At 37.8% G+C, this 25413-nt stretch overlaps 1 protein-coding gene across 6 annotated transcripts in view; it reads right to left on the bottom strand.

The window, feature by feature from the left end:
• The window catches only part of ARHGEF12 (Rho guanine nucleotide exchange factor 12), a 154298-nt gene that overhangs the window by 28437 nt on the left and 100448 nt on the right, over positions 1 to 25413 (bottom strand). For all 6 annotated transcript variants that reach the window (XM_002822591.6, XM_009247166.4, XM_009247168.4 and 3 more), the window contains 16 exons: positions 24451 to 24525; positions 21601 to 21693; positions 20004 to 20114; positions 19619 to 19717; positions 16361 to 16403; positions 15319 to 15424; positions 14741 to 14878; positions 13918 to 13950; positions 13476 to 13590; positions 12615 to 12720; positions 10121 to 10333; positions 4621 to 4753; positions 4119 to 4154; positions 3635 to 3789; positions 2553 to 2699; positions 1118 to 1203 (listed from right to left, as the gene is read on the bottom strand). In XM_002822591.6, coding sequence (XP_002822637.2) covers positions 1118 to 1203; positions 2553 to 2699; positions 3635 to 3789; positions 4119 to 4154; positions 4621 to 4753; positions 10121 to 10333; positions 12615 to 12720; positions 13476 to 13590; positions 13918 to 13950; positions 14741 to 14878; positions 15319 to 15424; positions 16361 to 16403; positions 19619 to 19717; positions 20004 to 20114; positions 21601 to 21693; positions 24451 to 24525 — 1689 coding nt within the window. The remainder of the gene's footprint in view (positions 1 to 1117; positions 1204 to 2552; positions 2700 to 3634; positions 3790 to 4118; positions 4155 to 4620; positions 4754 to 10120; positions 10334 to 12614; positions 12721 to 13475; positions 13591 to 13917; positions 13951 to 14740; positions 14879 to 15318; positions 15425 to 16360; positions 16404 to 19618; positions 19718 to 20003; positions 20115 to 21600; positions 21694 to 24450; positions 24526 to 25413) is intronic.

The following is a 25413-nucleotide window of genomic DNA, read 5'->3' as shown; positions in this document are numbered from 1 at the left end:
AGGGGTAAACTGATGAGATTTAAGAAAAGAAGTCATCTCCATAAAAATAAAAGTACAAAGTGATGCACCAAGTGCTGATATAGCAGTAGAAGCTATAGTAAGTTATCTAGAAGACGTACCTGAGATAATTGATTACAGTGGCTACACTAAACAACAGATTTTCAATGTAGATGAAATAGCCTTCCATTGGAAGAAGATGCCATCTAGAACTTTCATAGCTAGAGAGGAGAAATCAATGTCTGACTTCAGCATGTCAAAAGAAAGGCCAGCTCTCTTGTTAGGGGCTAATGACTTTAAGTTGAAGCCAATGATTGTTTACCATTCTGAAATTCCTGGAACCCTTAAGAATACTGCTAAGTCTACTCTGTCTGTGCTCTATAAATGAAACAACAAAGCCTAGATGAGAGCACGTCTGTTAAGACCTACTGCTCAGAAAAAAAAAAAAAAAGTTACTTTTAAAATGTTACTGCCTATTGACAATGCACATGGTCACTTAAAGACTTCTGATGGAGATGTACAAGGAGATTAATGTTGTTTGCAGGCCTGCTAACACAATATCCATTCTGCAGCTCATGGACCAAGGAGTAATTTTCACTTTCAAGTCTTATTATTTAAGAAATATATTTCATAAGGTGATAGTTGCCATAATAGTGATTCCTCTGATGGGTCTGGGCAAAGCAAACTGAATACCTTCTGAAAAGGATTCAATATTCTAGATGCCATTAAGAACATTCATGATTCACAGGAGGAGATCAAAATATCAATATTAACAGGAGTTTGGAAGAAGTTGATTCTAACCCTCATAGGTGACTTCGAGGGGCTCAAGACTTCAGTGGAAGAGGTAACTGCAAAAAAACTAGGATTACAGTGGAGCCTGAAGGTGTGACTGAATCACTGCAATCTCATGGTATGACTTTAATGGATAAGGGTCTGCTTCTTACAGATGAGCAAAAAAAGTGGTTTCTTGAAATGGAATCTACTGCTTGACCTTTCTCAGCTTTACATTAACTTTGCAACATGGGTGAGTTTGCATATTTGGAAAGGTTAGTTACTCAACCTTGAATCTGACCATCAAGTGTCCATAAAAATATTAAAAAGAAACAGAAAATTTCCTTACCCATGTCAGCAAATCTTCCCCAATCTGATCGATAACAGAGGTCTCATTTCTCTTTCGAACAGCCTTCATTTGTTCATTCAATCCAACTAAAGATAAAAAGATAGAAAAACGTTAGTAACACATTCAGTGTAGACAGAATTACTGGTAGTACAGAGAAGCTATTTTTTTTTTTATAAAGAGGCTTTTCATAGTAGTATAGCTGCTTCTTATCTCCTTAAATATAAATCTGGACATAGTGCTTACACATCTAGATATTATAACCTGTATCTGAAAAACAGGTGCTAAACAAAAAACATCTTTGGAAACTAGCACATTACATACACGGTGGTTGCATCAAATATTCATTTAACCTCAAGACTCCATCTATAATCATGCTCAAAAAGAACTTGAATTTAAACAGTACAAGTAATTCTGTTCACTGATCCTCTCAAAATGGGTAAGTGTGCAGGCAATGGATGTAATCAAGCCTGAACTTGTCAATGCATGCCTGTGAAACCCAAGATTATCCACAAAGGAATAAAAGGCATCAATTTGGTTAGCAGATGTTTATAGTTGGTGAAGACATGAAAAAGAAAGATAAAAAAGTCAAGGGTCATAGAGAAATAGTGACCTATAAATGAGGGGAACATCATATTACTGTCCACAAAAGTCCAAGATGACTTCAACCGATAAAATGTCAACAAGGTAGAATTTTTATATACTTATTCAGGTGTTCCAAGCAACAAAACAATAAAACAATTCCTGAGGCCAGGCGCAGTGGCTCATGCCTATAATCCCAGCACTTTGGAGGCCAAGGCGGGTGGGTGGATCACTTGAGGTCAGGAGTCTGAGACCAGCCTGGCCAACATGGTGAAACCCATCTCTACGAAAAATACAAAAATTAGCTGGGTGTGGTGGTGCATGCCTGTAATCCCAGCTACTCAGGTGGCTGAGGTGGGAGGATCCCTTGAACCCAGGAGGCAGAGGTTGCAGTGAGCCAAGACTGCGCCACTGCACTCCAGCTTGTGCAACAGAGCGAGACTCCATTTCAAAAAAATAAAAACAATTCCTAAAAATTACCGAACCATGTGATTATATACCATACACTACTATTTACAAAACACATTTATACATATATTATTATATTGGATATATATATTTAAAGAGATATATATACTATAATTGATAGAAAATTTTCAACGGTGAATTTGACTATTCATGTTTTTCAGCTTAGGCAATGACTTTAGACTGGAAGCCCTATGTTGACACAGTGTATATGAAAGATTGATTGTGAGGAAAAGGATGTAGTCAAAGTTCCAATCATTCCTTTATTTATGTTACTTTCTCACATATAATCTCAGGAATACTAACATGGGTACATTTACAAAATTTTATACTCACAATCTTTTCTCTATTGGAAATGTTAGGGGCAAAGATCAGAGCTAATTTCTCTTACTGTGAAGTTGAAGAATATCTTCCAAGTTTGAAAAAATTTTCCGTAGCTCTGAGGGTGACAGAATTCCTTCTCTGGACACTCGCTGATAGAACACTTGATCAAGAACCTTCAGCGTTCGAACATGAGCTCTTTCAGTGTAGAACAATTCTGAGCAGGAAAGACATATGAAATGTTGCCTTACTTAGAACAATTCCATGGGATCAATCATAGTCTTTAGCTGGAGTGAAGTAGCAAATGCATTATATAATAAATTATTTATCATTTAGAACGGATGAAATATCTCTGAAGTCATTCTGATTCCAAGAAATTCTCCTGCATACTGGCTCTGAGAGTTGAATACTGACAAATAAAAAATATCATTCAAAACTATTTTTTTTAGTGTATTCCCAAACACATCTGTTTACAATAATACCCACCTATCACAACTACATCATTAAGAAAACTGTAAGCCCCAACATCATATAGCCTTTAACTTGAGCCCTCTTAAGAAATAATAGTACTTTTGGTTATCTAATTTGCCTATAAACACTCATTTCTTGGGTCAGGCTTATAATTTCATTATGTCTCAGTATTGTCAGAGACAAGATATTTATTCATATCACATGCTAAGAATAGTAAAGGGTATAGCATCCATGCCACACATTTGTCACATACATGCTAGGGTAAATAAAGAACACTGCACTTCGATACAGAAAGACCAGGAACTAAATTTTTTTCCTTACACGTTATTAGCTGTATGATCTTAACGAATTCAATCTCCCTGGGCCTTACGTTCCTCATTTAAAATCTATGCATAAAAATAACTTAGTTGTTGCAATGACTTTTCAACTTTAAGATCTATAATGCTATGAATCTTAAATATCTTTAAGGCTTAACACGTTTTCCTTTTAAATTATCAATAAGAATCACAGAAGCATTTGCATTTTCTTGAGTTCAAGGATTATCCGTCCAGTTTAATTTCCTCTTTGTTTAAAACAAAAGGCTAGGAGAAACTTTGAAGCAAACTCCAAGGCTGAGAGACTTAATTTACTCTGACAAAACTCAGTATTTGTAAACAACAACAACAAATTGATTACACTCACCATTAATCACTTCCTGTCTTTTGATCTCACAAGGTTTTAGTCCCAGTAACACTTCTCGACTAACAAGCTGCTGCCAGTTGGGTGGATCTGTCTCTAAGTCATTTTCAAATTGTTCATCCTCACTTTGACTTTCTCCAAAAGCTACACTGTCAAACCTATGAAGAAAAAAGAGTGAATTCAATTTGAAGACTTCAGGTGGACAACGAGAAACAGCACAAATCTTTATATTACAATAAATTCTAATCAGATTCCTGAATCTGACTTAGCACAGAGACTGAAATTTCATCCTCTCCTACAAATGGCTGTTTTATACATACTTCAAAATACAGCTTTTGAATGACCCGTGTTTCTTAAGAGCTTTCTTTTATACTACATAACAGATTGGTATACAGGGTTTCTTTTCCTTTAAAATGAAACTTTAGAGGAAAAAAGTTTACGTTTCTTAAAATGCGCCTTTATTGAAAGCTGCTTAAGATTTACTTACTTTCGAAAGGGCTTTGGTGTCCCATGTTCAGTCACCCTAAAACAATGGAAAGTAAAGAGTAACATGAAAACAAAATGGTGATCAATACATTTATACCAAAGATACTCAAAGCTAGGTTAAACTCCAACAGCTTGATAAATAATTCTTTGGGATATTGTAATAATTTAATATAAAATAAATTGAAGAAAATTTGAGTACCTTTCTACATTTCAGTAACAAGTTCTGAAATGGTGTTTTAGTTCTTTTACGCACCCAACTTATTTATTTATTTATTTTATTTTTTACAGTTTGAAGTGGGGGCTCACTACATTGCCCAAGCTGGTCTCAAACTCCTGAGTTTAAGTGATTGATTCTCCTGCCTCAGCCTCCCAAGTAGCTGGCATTATAGGTACATACCACCATGCCAGGCTTCAGTGCTAGAATGCTACTAAGTATAGGAATAGTATATAATTTAAAAATTTTAAGTAATGCCCTAAGCTTCTCTAAGATATCACTGAATTACCTTTCTACTTCACATTCCTCCTCCTGCACTTGGTCTAATGGAGGTGGTGGGAAATCAAAGACAGTATTGAGAGTACGAGGTGTGCCATCTAAGGTGTCTCCAGGTGCTGGTGTTTCTCCAACTTGCTTTGATCCTGTAGACAAAAGTCAGACATTTGAAGAGTGTTAACACTTAATAAAGTCACTGGTCACCAAAAAAAAATTAGTTCCCAGAAGAGCTTCAGCCTAATCCATAGCTACATTCTTATTTAAACAACTGCAGGTTCACTAGAACTAAAAATTTAATATACAAAATTATGGCATCTCAGGCTCACGTGATCCTCCCAGCTCAGCCTCACATGATCCTTCCATCTCAGCCTTCCAAGTAGCTGGGCCTACAGTTGTGTGCCACTACACACACCTGGCTCATTTTTAAATTTTTTGTAGAGATGGGGTTTTGCTACTTTGCCCAGGCTAGTCTTGAATTCCTGGGCTCAAGCAATCCTGTCATCTTGGCCACCCAAAGTGCTAGGATTATAGGTGTGAGCCACCATGCCTGGTCAGAAAAATAATTTTTAAAATTGTTTCTTAAAAATTAACGTAAGAAATAGCAAGGACTCACATAGTGCAGAAGAGTATACGATAAGGAACAACATTTTCCCATCTTATCCTGTTCTACTCCCAGTATCAATCCTTTTTCATGTTTTCAAATGTGAGTTATTATACTGGTCCAACTACAAATAACCTCTTTCTTTTTCATGATTTATTATCTTTAGTTAATATCTATTTCTTTCCCCTCTGAGGATTTCATTGACTTACACTTTCCACCTTCACTTTCCTCCCATTTCTTCCCAATGTTTAATAGTTTTATTATTATTACTAGCTGGGTTATTAGTTACTACCTAAATTTAAATGACATGTCTATGTTTTTGTTCTATCAAAAAGTTAGTATCTCAACTCTCTTCTATGTCAGATTAGGTATTCAGTGTCCACATCCTCCCTCTAATTGTATTTCCTTCCTTCTACCTTTCATTTCTTTCAACTACATTTTTACTTGCATCATTAAAAGAATTTTTTATGTTTATATTCTAATCTGCAGCCATAATGAACTACTCCATGCTTGCCTGGTAGGGTTATTCTAAAAGTCTGAAAACGAAGAAAGAGTGCTTATGACATATATATGCTGTCGTCTACTACATACATGTATACATCATTCCTGCCAGATTAAGAAGTATACTAGTTAGGATTATATATTTTTTCCTACTGGTCCAATGATGCAATCCATGGGCCACTTCAAATAGAACATTTATTAAAGTCTTTCTTACACACCATCAATTGCTAAAGATCATGCCACTTTTTATTTTGCTTCATGTTTAAATCATGACTTATTTTCCTGAACAATTCTGTTTTTCTTAACATTTCTAAATGCTTTTCTTTTATTGCTGTCAAAGTTATATAATTTGGTCAAATCTCAAACTGTTTCCTCTGCTGCTTCATACTATCCACTGCCTAAAATCCCCATTTTCTTATCTGTGATGTTCTTGTGTTCCAATCTGGAGCAGTGGCTCTCCTGGCCTGTGACACAACCATCATTTTAGAACTGCCCTTTGCCACTTTCCTGGGTGTTTCCAGTGTTTCCTGGATCCCAGGACATTTTCTTTCTTAATTTTTCCTCTCATGTTGCTAGAATGTGTATCCTCAAATGATTTGAAAGGGAAAGGTATATTCCAGTTAAACTGTGGACCTTGTGTATCTGAAAATGTCTTTATTCATTCTTCATATTTGATGAATAGCTTGGATGGATACAGGATTCTAAGTTCAAAACCATTTTCCTTCAGAAAGTTGAAGGCATGGCTCTTTTGTATTTCAGCACCCAGTGTTATGATGAGGAATGTGATGCAGTGTAATCCCCATTTTTTTTTCCTCTGAAAGCTTATCCCTGGTGCACTACAATTTCAAAGGACATGTTAGGAATGGATTTTTAAAAAAGCATTCACTATAGATGGTTCTCAGTGAGCCCTTTCCACCTGAAGATGGGTATTCTTTTTCAACTCTGGGAAACTTTCTCTTGTTGTTTAACCATCTCTTCTCCATGTCCTCAGCTGACTTTTTGCAAAAGAGACAGATGTTGGCTCTCTGTAATGGTTCTCTATATAATTCTTTTCTCTCAAATTTCTATCCTTTCATATTTCTGATGTACACTCTAAAATATTTCCTTGACTTTAATTTTAGGAACTTCTTTTTTTCCCTTTAAACACTGACAGTTGTGGTGGTCTGAAAATGTACCCACACGTTTTTTGATATTCCTCCCCTCAGGGGTGGAGCCTAATTCCTCCCTCCCTGAGTATGGGCTAGATTTAGTGACTTGTTTCTAACCTGCAGAAGTGACAGAGTGCACCTCTAGAGACTAAGTCAGAAAAGACACTGGGGCTTCCTTTTCGCTCTCTTTTTTGGGATACTCAGGAAAAGCCAGCTGCCATTTCATGGAACACTCAAGTATCTCTATGGAAAAGTCCATGTGGCAAGGAGCCAAGGCCATGAGTGAGGAGCTAAGGCCTCCTGCCAACAGCCACCTGAGTGGGCATAGAAATGGGTTCCCCAGCCCCAGTTAAGCTTTCTGATGACCGGCTAATATCTTGACTGCAACTTTATGACAGACTCCAACTGAGACCCACCCAGCTAAGCTGCTCTAGAGTTCTTCATCCACCAAAAAGTCGAGATAAATTTTTTTTGTGTTAAGCCATTATGTTTTGGGGTAATTCATCACACAAAAATTGATAATACAACAGATGTCACTGTGTTTAATAGTTGTATTAAAAATCTTTGGTCTCTGAATGCTCCCTATTCTTGCTTTAAAGAGATAATAACTTCTTTAATGTCCCCAAGTATACTATCTAATTTAGAAGTATTTTCTTAAGTTCTTGTCTATTATCAAATTATCTTTTTCTTGTAGGGGAAGTTTTTCTGTTTAACTGTATTCTCTCTTTATGTCACTGTCTGATGTGTTTGGCATTATATATTATCTTACATCTTGACTCTGACAAGGGTGAGTAATCATGTTCGTGTTTAATGATGAAAGTGAGTAGCTGACTTGGCTTTCTTTTGCTGCTATATAGGTCTGTTTCAGTTGAGAGCTCTCTCAGCACAGTGGGTCGCCGGCATGCCTAGTGTCAGGCTTTGGGCTCCCAAATGTCAGAACTCCAAGCGATCAATACTGTGGAGGGACTTAACTCTCCCTACACAATTCACTGAATTATTTTAAAATAGAGCACTGTTTTTTCTTCTAGTCTACAAGTGACAGAGACTGCTCCTACTCTGTAATTCAGGGATTAGAGGCTGCTGATATAACTATTTTGATTATAGACTTGCAATTAGTTCATCATTTTTGCTCTTTTTCTTATTCCTGCACTGCATAGCATATGCTAACTCTGAGCCCGAAGTCTCTCCAGGGTTCCAATGAGCAGACTGGGTTCTATCCTGGACTGTTTAAACAAATTATGGGCTCTGGCTTCCTTTATGGTTTTATCTTGTGGTTCTCTGTTGTTGTTTTTCTTGAGACAGGGTCTCATTCTGTCATCCAGGCTGCATTAACGGTGGCACGAACATGGCTCACTGCAGCCTTGTCTTCCTAGGATCGAGTGATGATCCCACCTCAGCCTCTTGATTAGCTAGGACTACAGGCACATGCCATATGACTGGCTGACTTTTTCATTTTTTGTAGAGACAGTCTTGTCATGTTGCCCTGGCTGGTCCTGAATTTCTAGGCTCAAGCAATCCTCCTGCTTCAGCCTCCCAAAGTTCAGGGATTACAGGAGTAAGTCACCATGCCTGGCTTCTTTACACTCTTGTCTGCTTTCAATCTCCCAAGTATTTGTTAAAATCTCTTATTTCCTGATAACATATTCCCTTCCTCTACTTTCCTTCTCTTTATGGTTTCTGTTCATCTGCCACCTACCATGTTTTTATTTTAATGAGTCACAGGAGCCATGAAATATCAATCATACGCTCAATCTAACATCTTCAGAGTTCCATATTTGACAAAATCCCCAGAATTTTCTCCAAATGTCACCCGTACTTCTTTGCCTTATGTAGAAACCTGCCTATTCCCAGCGCCTTACCTCTTCTGCTACAGCCCTCTGAGACAGAAACTGATATTTCTGTCTTATATTGTGTATGTCAGGGTGGAGATGAGATGAATGGCCTTCTTGTTCCTCAATATGATTGTTGGACCATTATCTTGTCGTTTTTTTTTTTTAATTTTTTGAGATGGAGTCTCGCTCTGTTGCCCAGGCCGGACTGCATTGGCACGATCTTGGCTCACTGCAACCTCCACCCAACCTCCTGGATTCAAGCAATTTTCCTGCCTCAGCCTCCCGAGGAGCTGGGATTACGGGTGCATGTCACCATGCCTGGCTAATTTTTGTATTTTTAGTAGAGACGCGGTTTCACCATGTTGGCCAGGCTGTTCTCCAACTCCTGATCTCAGGTGATCCACCTGCCTCAGCCTCCCAAAGTGCTGGGATTACAGGCATGAGCCACCGCACCCGGCATTGTCTTCCTGTATAATCTCTTGCTCCACTGAGGCTCTCATGCTCTGGATATTATCACATTCTCTTCCTCCTCACATCAATCATCTAGCAATGCTAAACCTTTGGCTGGTGGCTCACAGTTTTCCTATCCATGATAAAAATCACACTTGGTGACCTCACAAGCCATGAATATTAAGCTATTCAAACTCCTGGCTCCTTGGTTCCTTGCCATCTTCATCCCTAGTAGCCTCCTCTATGGCACCTCAGGGACCATTCCCAGAGCCTCATTCTTGATCATGTCACCACCAGAAATTGAACCACCTCCCAAACAAGGATGAAGACATGGTAATAAGCTCCTTGCCCAATTACCTACAATGATTACTTCATATCTTTCTTTACTCTTCAAATTCCCTTGCTCTTCTCACTCAACTCTCACTCTCAGTAAATAGTCTTACCCTTCACATACACTCTACATCTCATCTCCTCTCTCCTCACAACTCGCCTCCCACATATTCTACCCTTCCTTTCAGCTGGCTTCCTATTAACATTGAAAAATAAAACCTCTAGTTAATCTCCGATTTTCAAAAAGTCTTCTTTAGATACCCACATCTGCCTCTAACTACTGACCAGTTCCCTCAATACTCCCTTTACCTTCCCTTGATTGGACTTGGCACAATTTGCATTTTTTATATTTGTGACTATCGCTCTCAAGAGAGAAAGTTGCATGAGGCAAGCATCTGTGTATAATTATTGCATGTTAACATCCGGGACAAAGCTAATGCCTGACAGAGAGCTTAATAAATATTTTTTTGGACAAATGAGAACTTAAGTTATCATTCGGCATAGATTTCTTATTGGTTGTAGCACATTAAAATGTTAAAATTAAATTAAACTGGGATTTAGTCTTGATTAACTTGCCACTCTATTTTTCAGTTAGTGTGTTTGTTTTAAAATCTTGACGCTTAGTTAAGGTGAATTACAGCAATAGCTCACCTGTATCATTCTCTTTCCCTCCTTCCTGGGAAAAAGAGGCCCCTGAAGCTACAGAAGACATGGAATTGGCAGGCAGGTATCCAGCGTCTGTTCCTTCGTTTGCTAACCCACTCTGGCGCAACTTGGCAGAGTCCTGAGGTTCAGGACTCACAGATGAGGGTGTGGATAAGTGCTTAGGGTGGCGCGCCTTCTGTAGTTCCATGGCTCTGCCAACTGATCAGAAAATGATGGTTAATAATCTGTATTGCGGCCGGGTACAGTGGCTCAAGCCTATAATCCCAGCACTTTGGGAGGCTGAGGTGGGCGAATCACGAGGTCAGGAGATTGAGACCATCCTGGCTAATACGGTGAAACCCCGTCTCTATTAAAAATACAAAAATTAGCCAGGCGTGGTGGCACGTGCCTGTAATCCCAGCTACTCGGAAGGCTGAGGCAGGAGAATCGCTTCAACCCAGGAGGTGGAGGTTGCAGTGAGCCGAAATTGCGCCACTGCACTCCAGCCTGGGTGACAGAACGAGACTCCGTCTCAAAAATAAATAAATAAAATAAATAGAATAATCTGTATTGCAAATTAGCTAAAAGCAAAAAAGGACAATGTAAAAGAATCTGGTAAAATGTGTGAAACATGGTAGACCCAAAAAAATATATATAGTGGATTGTTATGCAGAGAAACATACAGACAGACAGATGAAGGAAGGAAGAAGAGAAGACAGAAAGGGAGAGGAAGGTAGAGCAGAAAGATGAGGAGATGGAGGAGGGATGAGACAGGACGATGAAAGCGAGGAAGAGGAGCATGTAGGGAAAGAAGAAGGCTCATGAGGAAAGAAGGAGAGCAATGGTGGACAGAGGGAGGAGGAATGCTGAGAGACATGGAGCTGTGTTCATTTGTAAGAATGAAGACGAAGTCTTTATTTCTGTGAGTTCTTAGTAAGCTCCCACCCCAGTTCTCCCCCAACACTCACACCTTCATCATCATAATGTGCCTCAAAGACCATCCAGACCCATCCCCATCCTGCTAATTATCCTTGTTCACAAAGTCACCACAAGAAGCCAAAGACTCCCACTCAGGTGTTCAATATCCAGAGCATTCTACACCCTCACACAGCTTTTTATACCCTAATCTCTTAATTCCTCAAATTCTTCTTTTGTATACCTTGGAACTCACGGTTAGCATCTGTGAAATCCTCCATCTCTTTAACTTCCTCTGAAAATTTCACACCTTCTCAATGGTTCTCAACAGGAGGCACTCATGGCATTTGAGGGAGAACTCCTCATTGTGTGGGACACTCACTACCACAATCCTACTCCCACCGCTCTACCATGCCAATATTTTTTTTTTTGAGACAGTGTTTCACTCTGTCACTGGAGTTGAGTGGCGAGATGATGGCTCACAGCAGCCTGGACTCCCCAGACTAAAGCAATACTACCTCAGCCTCCCAGGTAGCTCGGACTACACACATGCACCATGATACACAGCTAATTTTGGCTGTTCTTGTTGTAGAGGCAGGGTCTCACTATGTAGCTCAGGCTGGTCTCGAACTCCCAGGCTCAAGTGATCTTCCCGCCTTGGCCTTGCAAAGTGTTGGAATTACAATCAAGAGCCACTGCACCTGGCTTCAGTATTGTCAAATGTGGTACTGCCTGAGATAAGAACCATCACATGAGCCCTCCCCATGGTACCACCATCCCTATTTCTCCTGCAGCCATCTCAAGTGAGCTGATCTCTCTTTATTGGGCCTGGGGTGAAAGGGAAAACAGAAAATAAAGTACAATGGAGAGGTGCAGAAATTTTAGAAGTACGGAGACTAAGTAAATATGTATAAAGAGACTAAACAGTGTGGTGGAGAGATCTATACACACTATTTTTTTTTTTTAATTTAACAAACACAAGTTGAATGGAAACAGACTCAGAAGAGGTAAGTAAACTATGTTATGGACATTTGACAGAATACTGCCACTAAAGATGTGTTTTCGTTTTTGTTTTTTTTCTTTTCTTTTTGTTTTATTGAGACAGAGTCTCGCTCCAGTGTCGCGCAGGCTTGAGTGCAGTGGTGCCATCTCGGCTCACTGCAACCTCTGCCTCCCAGGTTCAAGCAATTCTCCTACCTCAGCCTCCCGAGTAGCTGGGACTACAGGCGCATGCCACCACGCCCGGCTAATTGTTTGTATTTTTAGTAGAGACAGGCTTCATTGTGTTAGCCAGGATGGTCTCGATCTCCTCAACTAGTTATCTGCCCGCCTCAGCCTCCCAAAGTGCTGGGATTACAGGCATGAATCACCACACCCAGCCCACGAAAGATGTTTATGACAATTATGTAGCAACATAGGGGGTACTTAGTTCAGAAATAACACTGAATGGAAACAAGGCATATTGGGAGTTCAGTAAAATCATCTTAACAACTCCTTTCTCCAGAAATTCATTCTAGCCGAAGAAGCCTCTGATGTGAAGAGGGCCTGGAGTAGTGAAAATGCAGCACTTCAAACTTCAACATACTTGCACTGTTGTCATGACGGCTTGGTCTCCGTGGGGGTCCCAGGATGCTGGGGAATCCTCTTCGCTTCCCTTTTTCTTCCCCTTCTTTATCTTTCTTCATACTTTGCTAGAGTTTAAGTACAAAAAATAAGAGATACGTAACAGAGTAAATTTCTTTTGCGATTTTCATAGTGTAATGCTAATGGTTAGTTCAAAGAAATTGTTAAATGTAAATGAAAACCCGTGCACGTGTGTATGCACACAGAGCACTAATTAAAAGTTTGCACACAGTACTGTGTACACCTCAAACTCAAGATGTTTTCTTCAAACCCTTTATCACTGACAGCTTTGGAAAATCAAAGGGTAGTTTTATAGCACATTTGCCAGGAACTTATTCTAAACAATTCATTCATCCATTCAACAAATATTTCCTAAGCATTTTGCTAACAGTTAAAAATACAATAATAAAGAAGGTCCTTGTACTCATACAGCTTTACAATCTAGTAAGCACAAAAACACAAATAATTACAAACTGACAGAATACTCTACTGCCACTAAAGATGTTCATGATGATTATGTAGCAACACAGGGGGTATTTAGTTCAGGCAAAGTAAAAGGAAAGTATAAGGCATGAACAGAATCAGAAATAGCACTCTTTGTAAACTGCTAATTTCACTTTTCACATTGTCTAATAATAGTTTATATGTCTGGATTTCTCATTATATTTTGAGTTTCTTGAGAACAGAGATAGTATCTTATAAATGTTTGTATGACTAGCATTAATTTGCTGATTAAGTAAATACTAAGATGATGGAAGACACTGCAACCAAATGTAAAGAAGCCCTAAGGCCTGAACATGCTATTTCATTATTTCAGTCTTACCTTGATTTTGGGAAGAAATCCAATCCGACCCCGTTTGTGCTCCAAATTTCGAGGCTCTTTCACTTTTACTCCCAAATGCTTCATATACATGAGAATAACATACTGCATGGTGGAACTGGAGGAGAAGGGACGAAGTAAATTAAGACTTCTGAGAAGGGAGGGTTGGTAGAATAAAGACATCAAATGATTTCCAAAACCCCAAGGTTGGAATTATTGAAATGAATCAAACAAACACTAAAGAACTATCTAGTCATTGCACAGAGAAGAGAATTCTACTCAGGACAACAGTAGAATATTAGTCAAATAACATACAAGCCACCAGAGGGAGACCACAAACTCTATTTGTAAGTTAAAAGAAATAAATTGTAATTTAGGGCTGAAAGGAAAAAACATAGTTCTTTTTTTCTTAAAATTCTAGGGAAAAAAAAAACAATTTTGTTACCTCTTATCTTCCTCTACAGCCTGAGCAGTCATCCTTAAAAAAAAAAAAAATTAAAAATGAAATATGGAAATTTAATTAATTAATTTTTTTGAGACAGAGTCTCACTCTGCCACCCAGGTTGGAGTGCAATGGCATGATCCTGGCTCACTGCAACCTCCGCCTCCTGGGCACAAGTGATTCTCATGCCTCAGCCTCCTGAGTAGCTGGGATTACAGGAGTGCCACCATGCCTGGCTAATTTTGGGGTTTTTAGTAGAGATGGGGTTTCACCATGTTGGCCAGCTTGGTCTCGAACTCTTGGCCTTATGTAATCCGCCCGCTCGGCCTCCCAAAGTGCTGGGATTACAGGAGTGCACCACCATGCCTGGCCTTAAAAATTGTTATTAACTCAGATACCTGAAATAACAGAACAGAGCCAAATGCTTTGGGCCACACCCTAGAATAAAATATCAAAAGAACCCTGATCCCCTAAAGAACCTTATCTGTTTCACCCTCATGTCACCAACTGTATATGCTTCATGGCAAGAAATATTTCCAAGGCCTATAAATTGAAAATAATGAAAGTAATCAACCTGTTTTTGATCACTGATTAGAAGTTTTAGAGTTACCCATTTACCAACACCCAGAAAAAGGAACACAAGAAATTTATCTAAAATAAAGTATCAGAAAAAAGAAAAAAAAATCCAGTTTCTCAAGTACTATGACAAAATAAATGGTTCCACATACACAATCTGACAGCTTTTCTAAACCTACCCAAAGGGTACTTCAAGCATAAGTAGTACCTCAGTAGAGAGGGCATTTCCACATATACTTCTATTACTTACAATACTTCTTCAATTTTGGCAACAATCTGTTCTGCACATGTCCGCTCCTTCTCCAAAGTCAATCGGTCCTTGTCTCGCTCTGCATCAAGTTTAGTCAGCTCGCTTTCAGCCAAGGTCAGTCCCATACTACGTTTCTGCCTAAAGGGAATAGAGAAGTTTCCTGAGGTAGCCTAAAGAAAAACTACCTCACTCTGGGGACGTTTCATCACAGTCTTCATAGCTATGGTTTCTAGGAACAGGAAAAATGTCACTTTTCCACTTATGGGTTCATGTCATCTAGGATACCAGAGGAAAAAAATCTAGAAGCAATGACTCCAAGAACACATACGATATCTTAAAGGAACACACTTAGCATAGACACAGCACTGAGCTCAGATCCTGCAAGTGCCTGGAATGGAGAATCTGGACTCTCGGTTCCACTCTAACCCTTTGGCTCCAGATGTTCATTATGTTTTAATAACAATAAGACCATATGGTTTATCTAGTGCTAAGCTAAGTATTTAATGCACAACTTTTTCTTACCTAAAAAAAATTAATTTAGAATAATCATATGAAATTCTATCTACCACTAAGCTTACCGAAAATCTTCTAAGTGCCTTTGAACTTCTGGATGGACTCTTTCTTGCATAGTTTGGATATAGTGGCGATGCAGATCCTCAGGAATGAGCTCAGGTCTTCTCTTTTCTTCATAAATGAAAGGAATTATGTTATCTAAAGGTATGTTCTGGGCAACATACAATTGGCAACATAGCAGTGCTACTTCGTACAAATTTAACTTAGAATATGCCAGAGGGAAGTTCTTCAGGGCAGTTCGTATATTTCATCCCAGAATTCTGATTTCATTTACTCTTTTATTTATTATCATTATCATTATTATTATTATTATTTGAGACGGAGTCTTGCTCTGTTGCCCAGGCTGGAGTGCAGGGGCGCGATCTCAGCTCACTGCAAGCTCCACCTCCCGGGTTCGTGCCATTCTGCTGCCTCAGCCTCCTGAGTAGCTGGGACAACAGGCGCCCGCCACCATGCCCGGCTAATTTTTTGTTTTTTAGTAGAGACGAGGTTTCACTGTGTTAGCCAGGATGGTCTCGCTCTCCTGACCTCGTGATCCACCCACCTCGGCCTCCCAAAGTGCTGGGATTACAGGCGTGAGCCACTGCGCCCGGCCATATTATTATTTTTTTTGAGATGGAGTTTTGCTCTTGTCGCCCAGGCTGGAGTGTTAATGGCATAATCTCGGCTCACTGCAACCTCCACCTCCTGTGTTCAAGCAATTCTCCTGCCTCAGCCTCCCAAGTAGCTGGGATTACAGGCATGCATCATCATGCCAGCTCATTTTTGTATTTTCAGTAGAAACGGGGTTCCACCACGTTGGCAAGGCTGGTCTCGAACTCTTGACTTCATGTAATCCACCCACCTTGGCCTTCCAAAGTGCTGGGATTACAGGCGTGAGCCACTACGCCCGGCCTCATTTACTCTTTAAATGTATTATAGACTGTCTTTCTGTTGTGATTCAGGTGATCAGCTAGTCACCACATGACAGACAAGACCTGAACAGATGAGCTGAGCTACATATCTATTAAGATGTAATTCTCCAGGATGTTAGTGCTCCAAGCTTACCTAGATCTGCAGACATTTCATCAGGAACAGAAACTTTCAGGTGCTAAAATGAAATGCAAACAAAAGGTGTAACAACACTAAAGGTATTTCAAGATGTACATAACTACTTGTGTAAAGTAAGGGGATACAACTTGGATACCCACTCTACAAGCATAATCAAGTACAAGCTCATTTATTCATTCATATTTCGCAACTCCAGAACATTCTATTATTTAAACTTGAAAATGAGCCCTTTTCCCGAGGATCATGCTATACAGGAAAAGTCTACAGTCATTTAGCTAGATGACTAAATGCTTCTGTGACACACTTACCCTAATGAATATACTGGCTTTGACTTCCTAGAATCATTGGTCAATATAATCAGGTATATGTCATTTAGATCAATATAGATAAAACCTAAATTATGTGTATATTATCATATGAAAAATGTACTCACATATAGCCATGATTTTTCTTTCCTATATTTGAGATGCTCATTCTGAAGACCAGTAATATTCCTAATCGTTTTCCTATGTAAAGCTTAAGAGCCCTCACAATGTTACACTCCCATGGAGAAAATATTGAATGTCAATGTTGAGTTTTTGGAGTTTTAAATCTCCAGCAACCATCTACGGTTCTTGCTACTGAACCAAATAAGGTGACTGTCTTAGAATTTACTTATTCCTAGCTAGGATTTTCCCCATAATACTTGCATAATAATTACCAGACTGTTGTTTTCCCCCACCCCCAAACTAATGGAGGGGAATACTTTATTATTTTGCATTAAGAGAAAATATCTTAACCTCTTCCTGTTTATTTTGTATTGTATACCTATTTAAGTCATACAATTTCAGAATTCAAACACGTCCTATAAGATCTGAAGTTTTAAATTTGAAAATAAGTCACCGCCAAAAATTGTAAGATCTCTTTATATTCATTTGAAGAAAAGTTAAATGGATTTTAAAACTTTCTCTTTGACAGGCAGTAGCTCAAATCAACTTTCTTAAAAGCTTTTCTAGCTCAAGTGCAAAAAAGTAATAAAAGCTCATTTGTGTATGATGGTATTTATATGAAATAAATGTGAGCTGTAGCATAAAAGTATAATTAGCAAATTAATCAATCAAAGTGTAAGGATTCGTCTTATACTTTAATATTGATATATAGATCATGTGTAGCAAAATGTAACGTTTTGACTTAGCTTGGTGCCCTCTTAAGAAATGCAAAATTCAAACATGCTTCAATATATTGTCATTTTTTTAGGAAAGTAAACTATTTTAATAAAAATAACACAATATTTTAAACAATGGGCGTAGGATCAGAACACTAATTCATTTAACACATACCTAAGTGACCCCGCTATGTCCCAGGAACTGTTCAGTGTTAGGGACACAGCAGTGAACAAACAGAACAAAAATATCTGGCCTAACAAAACTTATATTCAGGGTAGAAGAGTAGGAATATAGTCATCCCTTGATATTCACATGGGGTACCAGTTCTAGGAACCCCCATGGATACTAAAATCAGCGAACTCTCAAGTCCCTTATACAAAATGGCATTGTATTTGCATATAACCTATGCACATCTTGCTGTATACTTTAAATCTCTAGATTACTTATAATACCTAATACAATGTAAACGCTACGCAAATAGTTGTTACACTATATTTTAAAAAAATTGTTTCATTTTTTATTGTGGTATTGGCTTTTGTTTTTTTCCTTGAATATTTTCAACCATGGTTGGTTGAATCCGTGGAAGCTGCAGGTACAGAAGACTGACTGTATAAACTAACTAACTAAATAAAAGTTTTATGGACAAAAATAATAGAAAAAGTGACAAAGTGAAAGCGTTGAGATTTTAAGTAGGTTGGTTAGGAAAGTCACTGAGCAGGTAATTGAATGTGAAAGTGTATAGACAATTTTGCAAAGGCATACAAAGAAAATGGTGCAGGAGTTGGAGGGAGAAGTAGAGCCAAAATGTGTGTTTGTTTTTAGAAAGGGAAAATAACAACATTTGCACACTAATGTGAATGATTATCTGTAGAAAATATAAAACCGATGATGCAGGAGAAGGGAGGATAATTGTTGGAGTAAGGTCTTTGAGTAGGTATAAGGAAATACACTGTAAACTGGAGCAGAGCTGGCCTTGGATAAACGATGGACAATCGAGGCCAGGTGCAGTGGCTCATGCGTGTAATCGCAGCACTTTGAGAGGATGAAGCAGGCAGATTGCTTGAGCCTAGGAGTTGAAGACCAGCCTGGGCAACATGGCGAAACCCCAACTCTACAAAATACAAAAATTAGCCAGGCATGATGGTGTGCACCTGTAGTCCCAGCTACTTGGGAGGCTGAGGCAGGAGGATCACTTGAGCCCAGGAGGCAGAGCTTCCAGTGAGGTGCAATTGTGCCACTGTACTTCAGCCTGGGCAACAGAGTAAGACTCTGTCCCCAAAAAAAAAAAAAAAAGACGGACAGTCACTCCATAGCATCAGGAGAAAGAGTAGAGTACATGGTATGGTATAACGGAGGCAGATGATACATCTGGTAGAAGTTATCTTCCATATACTTTAAATTTCTCAGAGAAACAACAAGGTCAAGGTTATCAGCTGAGAAAGGACTAGGAAAGGAAGTGATGGAGGTTTTAGGAGGGAAAAAGCATGAAGCAGTCATCTAAGGGAACTGCAAATGTGAAAGGACCAGGGACCTGTGGCATGATTATCCAGGATGCATTAAGGGCTAGGTGCTATTTAGCCATAACAAGACTAATAATAAAACTTACTACTTTAAAAACCTTATTAACACTTTTAATGACAAAATATAACATTATCATCATTTATTTCAGTGTAAGTGAAATCTTTCCTGCCACTTTTCAGTTAAAATTATGCCTCCAAACTTCAAAGAGGCCACCCAGAGTTCAGTTATTCAAGTATTATTCCGTGAGTCTTAATATATATGTATTCCCTTTTTCATTTCCTCACTCTAATTATGCACATGCAAAAAACACAAATATATATATGTGTGTGTGTGTGTGTGTGCGTGTGTGTATATATATATATATAATATATATATATAAAATCCCCTAAAACCTACTGTGAGAATTCATATGCCTAAACTACTTTAGAAATGATAAAAAAAAAAAGTCTAGAGTAATCGATAATTGAAATATAATACAGGTGTGAGAAAGCACAGTAAAATCCAAAAACATGGGAGGGAAGATAGGAAGCAGGAGGACAATAATTCCATGTACTAAGGCAAAGATTACAACATTAACTTGGCAACTTACTGCTGATCGATCTAGAAAGAATTGATGAAACTCAAGGAAGATGCGACGAGTTTCTTTCGAATTGGTATGTTTATACAGGTCTGAATAGAGATAACAGAGCTGCAGTGGAGAAACGAATGAAAAAGACAAAATGAGGAACCATGAAAAATGTAATTTGCTACGCCATCATTGAGTAGGAATGTCTGGAACAGGTAGGTCACCATAAACAATGTAGTTATTACTATATAACCAAGTCTTTAAAAATAATGTTTTAATTATCTTTCGTATCTGTCTTTATATGGAAAACTGAAAGAAGTCTGCCCACTCGTCGTATAGACAGGAAAAGTTCTATGGCATATGAATCAACAGAAGAACTCTGAATCTGCTAGATTGTAAAATATATTACCAAAGTTGCAGGGTCAAATTGTGAAACTACATGGTGTAAGAAAACAGCCAAATGAGCCGGGCGAGATTTTAGTAATTCAATGCTCTGGAAACAGCTGCACTGTCCATTGATCTAGAGGAAGAAATGATTATGCATCAGTAACTCCAACATACAAATACTAAATGCAAAGTAGGCTCAATTGAACATAGCTATCCAAATTTCACTTTGATCTCCCTACAAAAATTCAAGATCTAAAAAACTTCACTAAAATTTATTAGCAACAGAAGCTATGGAATCTCTTTCTCTGAGCATTAACCACCTCTTGGGGATAGGTTAGAAAAAAGACCACTTTGAGAGAATGGAAATTTAGGAGACGATTATCAAGTAGCTCGGATGTATACAAATCAGTATGTAAAAAACAGTCTAACAACATTTCTAGAAATGCAGTGGAAGGCTTTTTGCCCAATCATAAAATAGCTGTTTATCCTTTTCTTCTGGGCTAATTGCAGAAATGGTGGGACATGAAGTTGTATGATTTTAAGTAAGACAAATCCTAAAATATTTGTGTAATCCCTAAATATACTGAACACAGAAAACAATAATAATGTAAACTAGCATCACAATTTTCATTCCCAAATCATTCTAAAGACCAGCATTACCCCCAACTATCAAACCAGACAAAGGTATTACAAAAAGAAAAACAACACATCAATATCCCTCATCAACAAAGATGTAAAAAATCCTCAGTAAAATATGGCAAATTGAAATCGACAATATATAAAAGGGATAACACATCATGACCAACTGGGGTTCATTCCAGGAATGCGAGACTAGTTTAATATTCTAATATCAATCAACATAACTTACCATATTAATAGACAATCAGAAAAACCACATAATAATCTCATTCAACAAAATTCAACATCCAGTGATGATAAAAGATCTCAGCAAACCAGGAGTATTCCTTAACCTAATAACCCTTAACCTTATAAAGAGCCTCTAAAAAATACTTATAGCTAACATCATACTTAATGATGAAAGACTGAGTGTTTTCTCCCTAATATCAGGAATAAGGCAAGCATGTCTTGTCACTCTGATTCAACCTCATACTGGAAGTCCTAGCCAGTGCAATAAAGGCAAGAACAAGAAATAAAAGATAAACAGCTTGAAAATAAGGAAATAAAAACTATAGACAACATATTTATCTATGTAAAAAACTCCAAAAGACTTATTTTTAAAAGCACCAAGAAATAATCAGTGAATTTAGCAAGATCACAGGATACAAGGACAAGAATCTAGCTAATCATATTCCTTTATAGCACCAATGAACTGGGATTTGAAATTTAAAAAAAAAATACTATTTTAAGAAACACACTCAACCCCAATAAAATGAAGTACTTAAATATAAATTAATGACCTCTCACTGGCTTTAAAAGCAAGGTCATTTCTGTTGGTCAAAGCTAAAATAAGCAATTAACCCAAGGAGCTATTGGTTCTAAGACTTAGCTTCAAATCCTTACAAATGTTATCTTAATCTTCAGAAAGTGCTCATTTTTGCAACAAATCAGACATTGCAGAAAAGTAACAATTTATTTTTTAGAAAGAAAAAAGTCATCACCTGTTCATGTTCAGTACCAAAATCATCATCTTCTGCTCCAATAATATGAGGTGCTATACGGGTTGAGGGACTTCCGACAAGTGATTGAGTGTCCTGGCAACATTCAGGGAAAAGAAACAGAAAAATTATCTGGTGGTCAGATTTAGAAAAAGAATAAAGCCAATCCATCAAAAAGACATGCTTCACTTAAATAGTGAGATTTCTTTTCGTTTATTTCCTTTGAAGTACTTTATTTTCAAAGTAGGGGTTCACAAATTTTCAAGGCCATGAACCACTCTGGCAGAGAAAAAGACCACAACAATGAGTTTTTTTTGGGAGGGAAAAAAACCATTCCCCTTGGAAACAGTAAATATCCTTTGCTCACTATACACTTGGTTATCTGACTCTAACACTTTCTGTACACTTCTGTATATTCTTTTATTAATTCATACATACTTAAAACTTCTTACAGAAAAAAATAAAGTTGGCTTACATAAATGGTTACAATTAAAAAATTAAAGAAAAAGTGAATGAAGACAATAGGAGAAAGGAAAAATAAGAGCAGAAATGATAAGACAAAGTTAGCAGAGAGGTTAATATACCTGAGAAGTACTAACCCAAGATTTCCATTAATGATACATAATTGAAGGCTATCATCGAACTCTATTTTTTCATTTTTAATTAATTTTCATAAATGTATAATGCAGGGTTTCTCAACTGTGGCACTGTTGACATTTTGGGCCAGAGAGTTCTTGGCTGTAGGGGCCAGCCCGTGCATTCTAAGACATTTAGCAGCATCCCTGACCTCTATGCACCCACCAGATGCCAGTTGCAGCCTCCCAGTCCTAGACATCAAAAACGTTTCCAGACATTTGTCAAATGTCCACGGAGGCATAATCACTCTTGGTTGAAAAATCACTGATATAATGCTCTAAAATCATCGAGTAATCTCACAAACGCTGCTATAGAAACAAAGATAACAAAATTCTAAGAATAAATTGTAGATTGTCAGATAGTTCCCCACGCAATAGCTCCTCCATTTGTCAACTCACAAAGTTGGATTCAGCACAAAAACGGCAGTACAGAGGCATTAATATATAAAATAATAAACATGGGTGCTGGGCATGGTAGCTCAGGCCTGTAATCGCAGCACTTTGGGAGGTCAAGGAGGGAGGATCACTTGAGGCCAGGAGTTTGAAACCAGCCTGGGAAAAACAACGAGACCCATCTCTAAAAAAACCAAAATAAATTAGCCAGGCGTGGTGGCGTGTGTCTATAGTCTTAGCTACTTGGGAGGCTAAAGTGGGTGCATAGTTTGAGCCCAGGAGTTGGAGGTTACAGTTAACCTCTGTACTGCAGCTTGGGCAACAGAGTAAGACCCTGTCTCATTCATACATATATACATACACAAATACATACATACATAGAGATGTCTAAAGACCATAAGTACTAAAATTAAAGACCATATAGGATTGGGGAATAAAAATTTTGGAAGAAATAGGAAAAAAATGAGTTTGGCTTAAATCTAACAGCAGTTTAACAGTGCAAGATCTGGATGGAGTTCAGCAAAGAAGGGTGGGCCTATGATTTGAGAGTCATTTGCACAGCAGTTATAGTGGTTATAGCTGAAGTTGTATAAACAGATCCACAAGTTTTAAACTGAGTGAATAATATGTACCTGTAGTTTTTCCTCCTAGTGTTGCAACACTACATAATGAGTCTCCTAAACACAATTCTGCCTTTTAACAACTCTTATTATTTTCTTTAACCTCAAGGCTTTAATATTCCAAAAAAAAGAAATCAGGTGAAACTGGCCGGGCACTGTGGCTCATGCCTATAATCCCAGCACTTTGGGAGGCCGAGGTGGGTGGATCACCTGAGGTCAGGAGTTTGAGAACAGCCTGGCCAACATGGCAAAACTCCCTCTCTAAAAAAAGAAAAAATTAAAAAATTTAAAAAAAGAAATTAGGTGAAACAACATAAATTAGTTTAGAGCAGTAGTCAGACAATTTTGATTATATAACTGATTTGATGTCTCTGATTTTTCAATAGTCCTTATGTTGCTGACAATAAAAACATTACAAGATGCTGTTGTATCTTTTACTACAAAACTGTAAATAAATGCAATTAGAAAATAAAATCAGAGTGCTTAAAAGCATGCAATTAAGAATATGTAAGATCAAACAATTCTTCTTCTTGATGAACACCCACAAAAACTGAAGGCAAGGCAGCATATTCACAATAGCAAAAAGTGGAAGCAACCTAAGTACCCACTGACAAACGGACAGATAAACAAAATGTGGTGTATACACATGTCATGAATATTATTTGGTCTCAAAAAGGAGAGAAATTCTGACACATGCTACAACATGGATGAAAGCTGAAGACATATGCTAAGTGAGAGAAGCCAGTCATGAATGGACAAACATTGTATCATTCTTTTTACATGAGTATCTAAAGTAGTCAAATTCATAGAGACAGAAAGTAGAATGGTGGCTGCCAGGGGCTAGGGGGAAGGGGGAAATGTAGACTTAGTGTTTACCGGGTACCGAGTTGCAGTTGGAGAAGATGGTTGGCAGTGATGGTCGCACAACAATGTGAATATACTTAATGCCACTGTACACTTAAAAATGGTTAAACTAGTACATTTCATGTTACCACCACGACAAATACTAAGGAACCTAAGAATACTTACAAACCATGGAATATCTCTTGACTTATTCAAATCTTTATTAAGCTTCTTTAATAAATTTTAATTTTTTTTCCAAAAAATAAAAAATAAAATATGTAAACATCAGATGTGTCTATACCATACTTTAAGTATAAGGAAAGCCAAAGACAGCACTATCATTGCATGGATTTCATACTCACAGTGTCCTGAATTGTTTCACTTTTCTCTGGGTTTTCCTCTAGATAAATCCTCTCTTTTGGGCCACTCTTGGGACTCTAATGAAAAAAAAATAAGATCTTCAGTTCATTTCAATAGGCACACCAAGAGGAGATGAGGGAAAAGAGTGTGAAAAAAAATTGTTCTGAATTTCATATTTGTATTTACAACTACTAAATATCTTTCATAAAATACTTGGTTCTGCTACTTTTTCCTTACTTTGGCAAGTCACTTACTCTCTCACCTTTTCAATTTTATGTTGATAAACAATACAGAATCAACAAAACAATTTTACCTAATCTCCAGGCCTGGAGGTTACTTTTCTACCAAATAACTAGATATACTGCATACCTCAAACTCATTATGTCAAAATCAAACTCTCTTTATTTATCTTCCTTAATCCTTACCTTCTCAAACTATCCTTTCTATCCAAGGTAAAAGCATTTTGCCCTACTTATGAGTACAATTAAGCTTCTACTATTCTGTTACTCCCTTCATGTGAAAGGTGGATTTTAATACATTTATATGGTATTATATAATACCTAATACAGTTGTTCTTCAGTGTTTGTGGGGGAATGGATACTCAAGTCCCTGACATAAAATGGTATAGTATTTGCATATGCAAATCTTCTATATATTTTAAATCATCTCTAGATTACTTATAATACCTAATACAGTATAAATGCTGTATAAATAGTTGTTATACTGTATTGTCTAGGGGATAATGACTAGGAAAAAAGTCTGTGCATATTCAGTACAGATGCATTTCTATCCCTGAATATTTTGATCCATGGTTGGCTGAATCCACAGATGCTGTCCACAAATACTGAGAACTTCTGTATAAAATATAAACTATATGAGACATAGAAACTCACTTTGTGGAGATGAGGAACACCCCAAAGCAATGGGAGACATTCTTTAGAGCAACAAAAATGAGGAACCAGAGA

This window comes from Pongo abelii, chromosome 9, assembly GCF_028885655.2.
Source record: "Pongo abelii isolate AG06213 chromosome 9, NHGRI_mPonAbe1-v2.0_pri, whole genome shotgun sequence".
Taxonomy (NCBI): Eukaryota; Metazoa; Chordata; class Mammalia; order Primates; family Hominidae; genus Pongo; species Pongo abelii.
The sequence above is the reverse complement of the archived record's forward strand: the minus strand, read 5'-3'. Positions and strand labels throughout refer to the sequence as shown.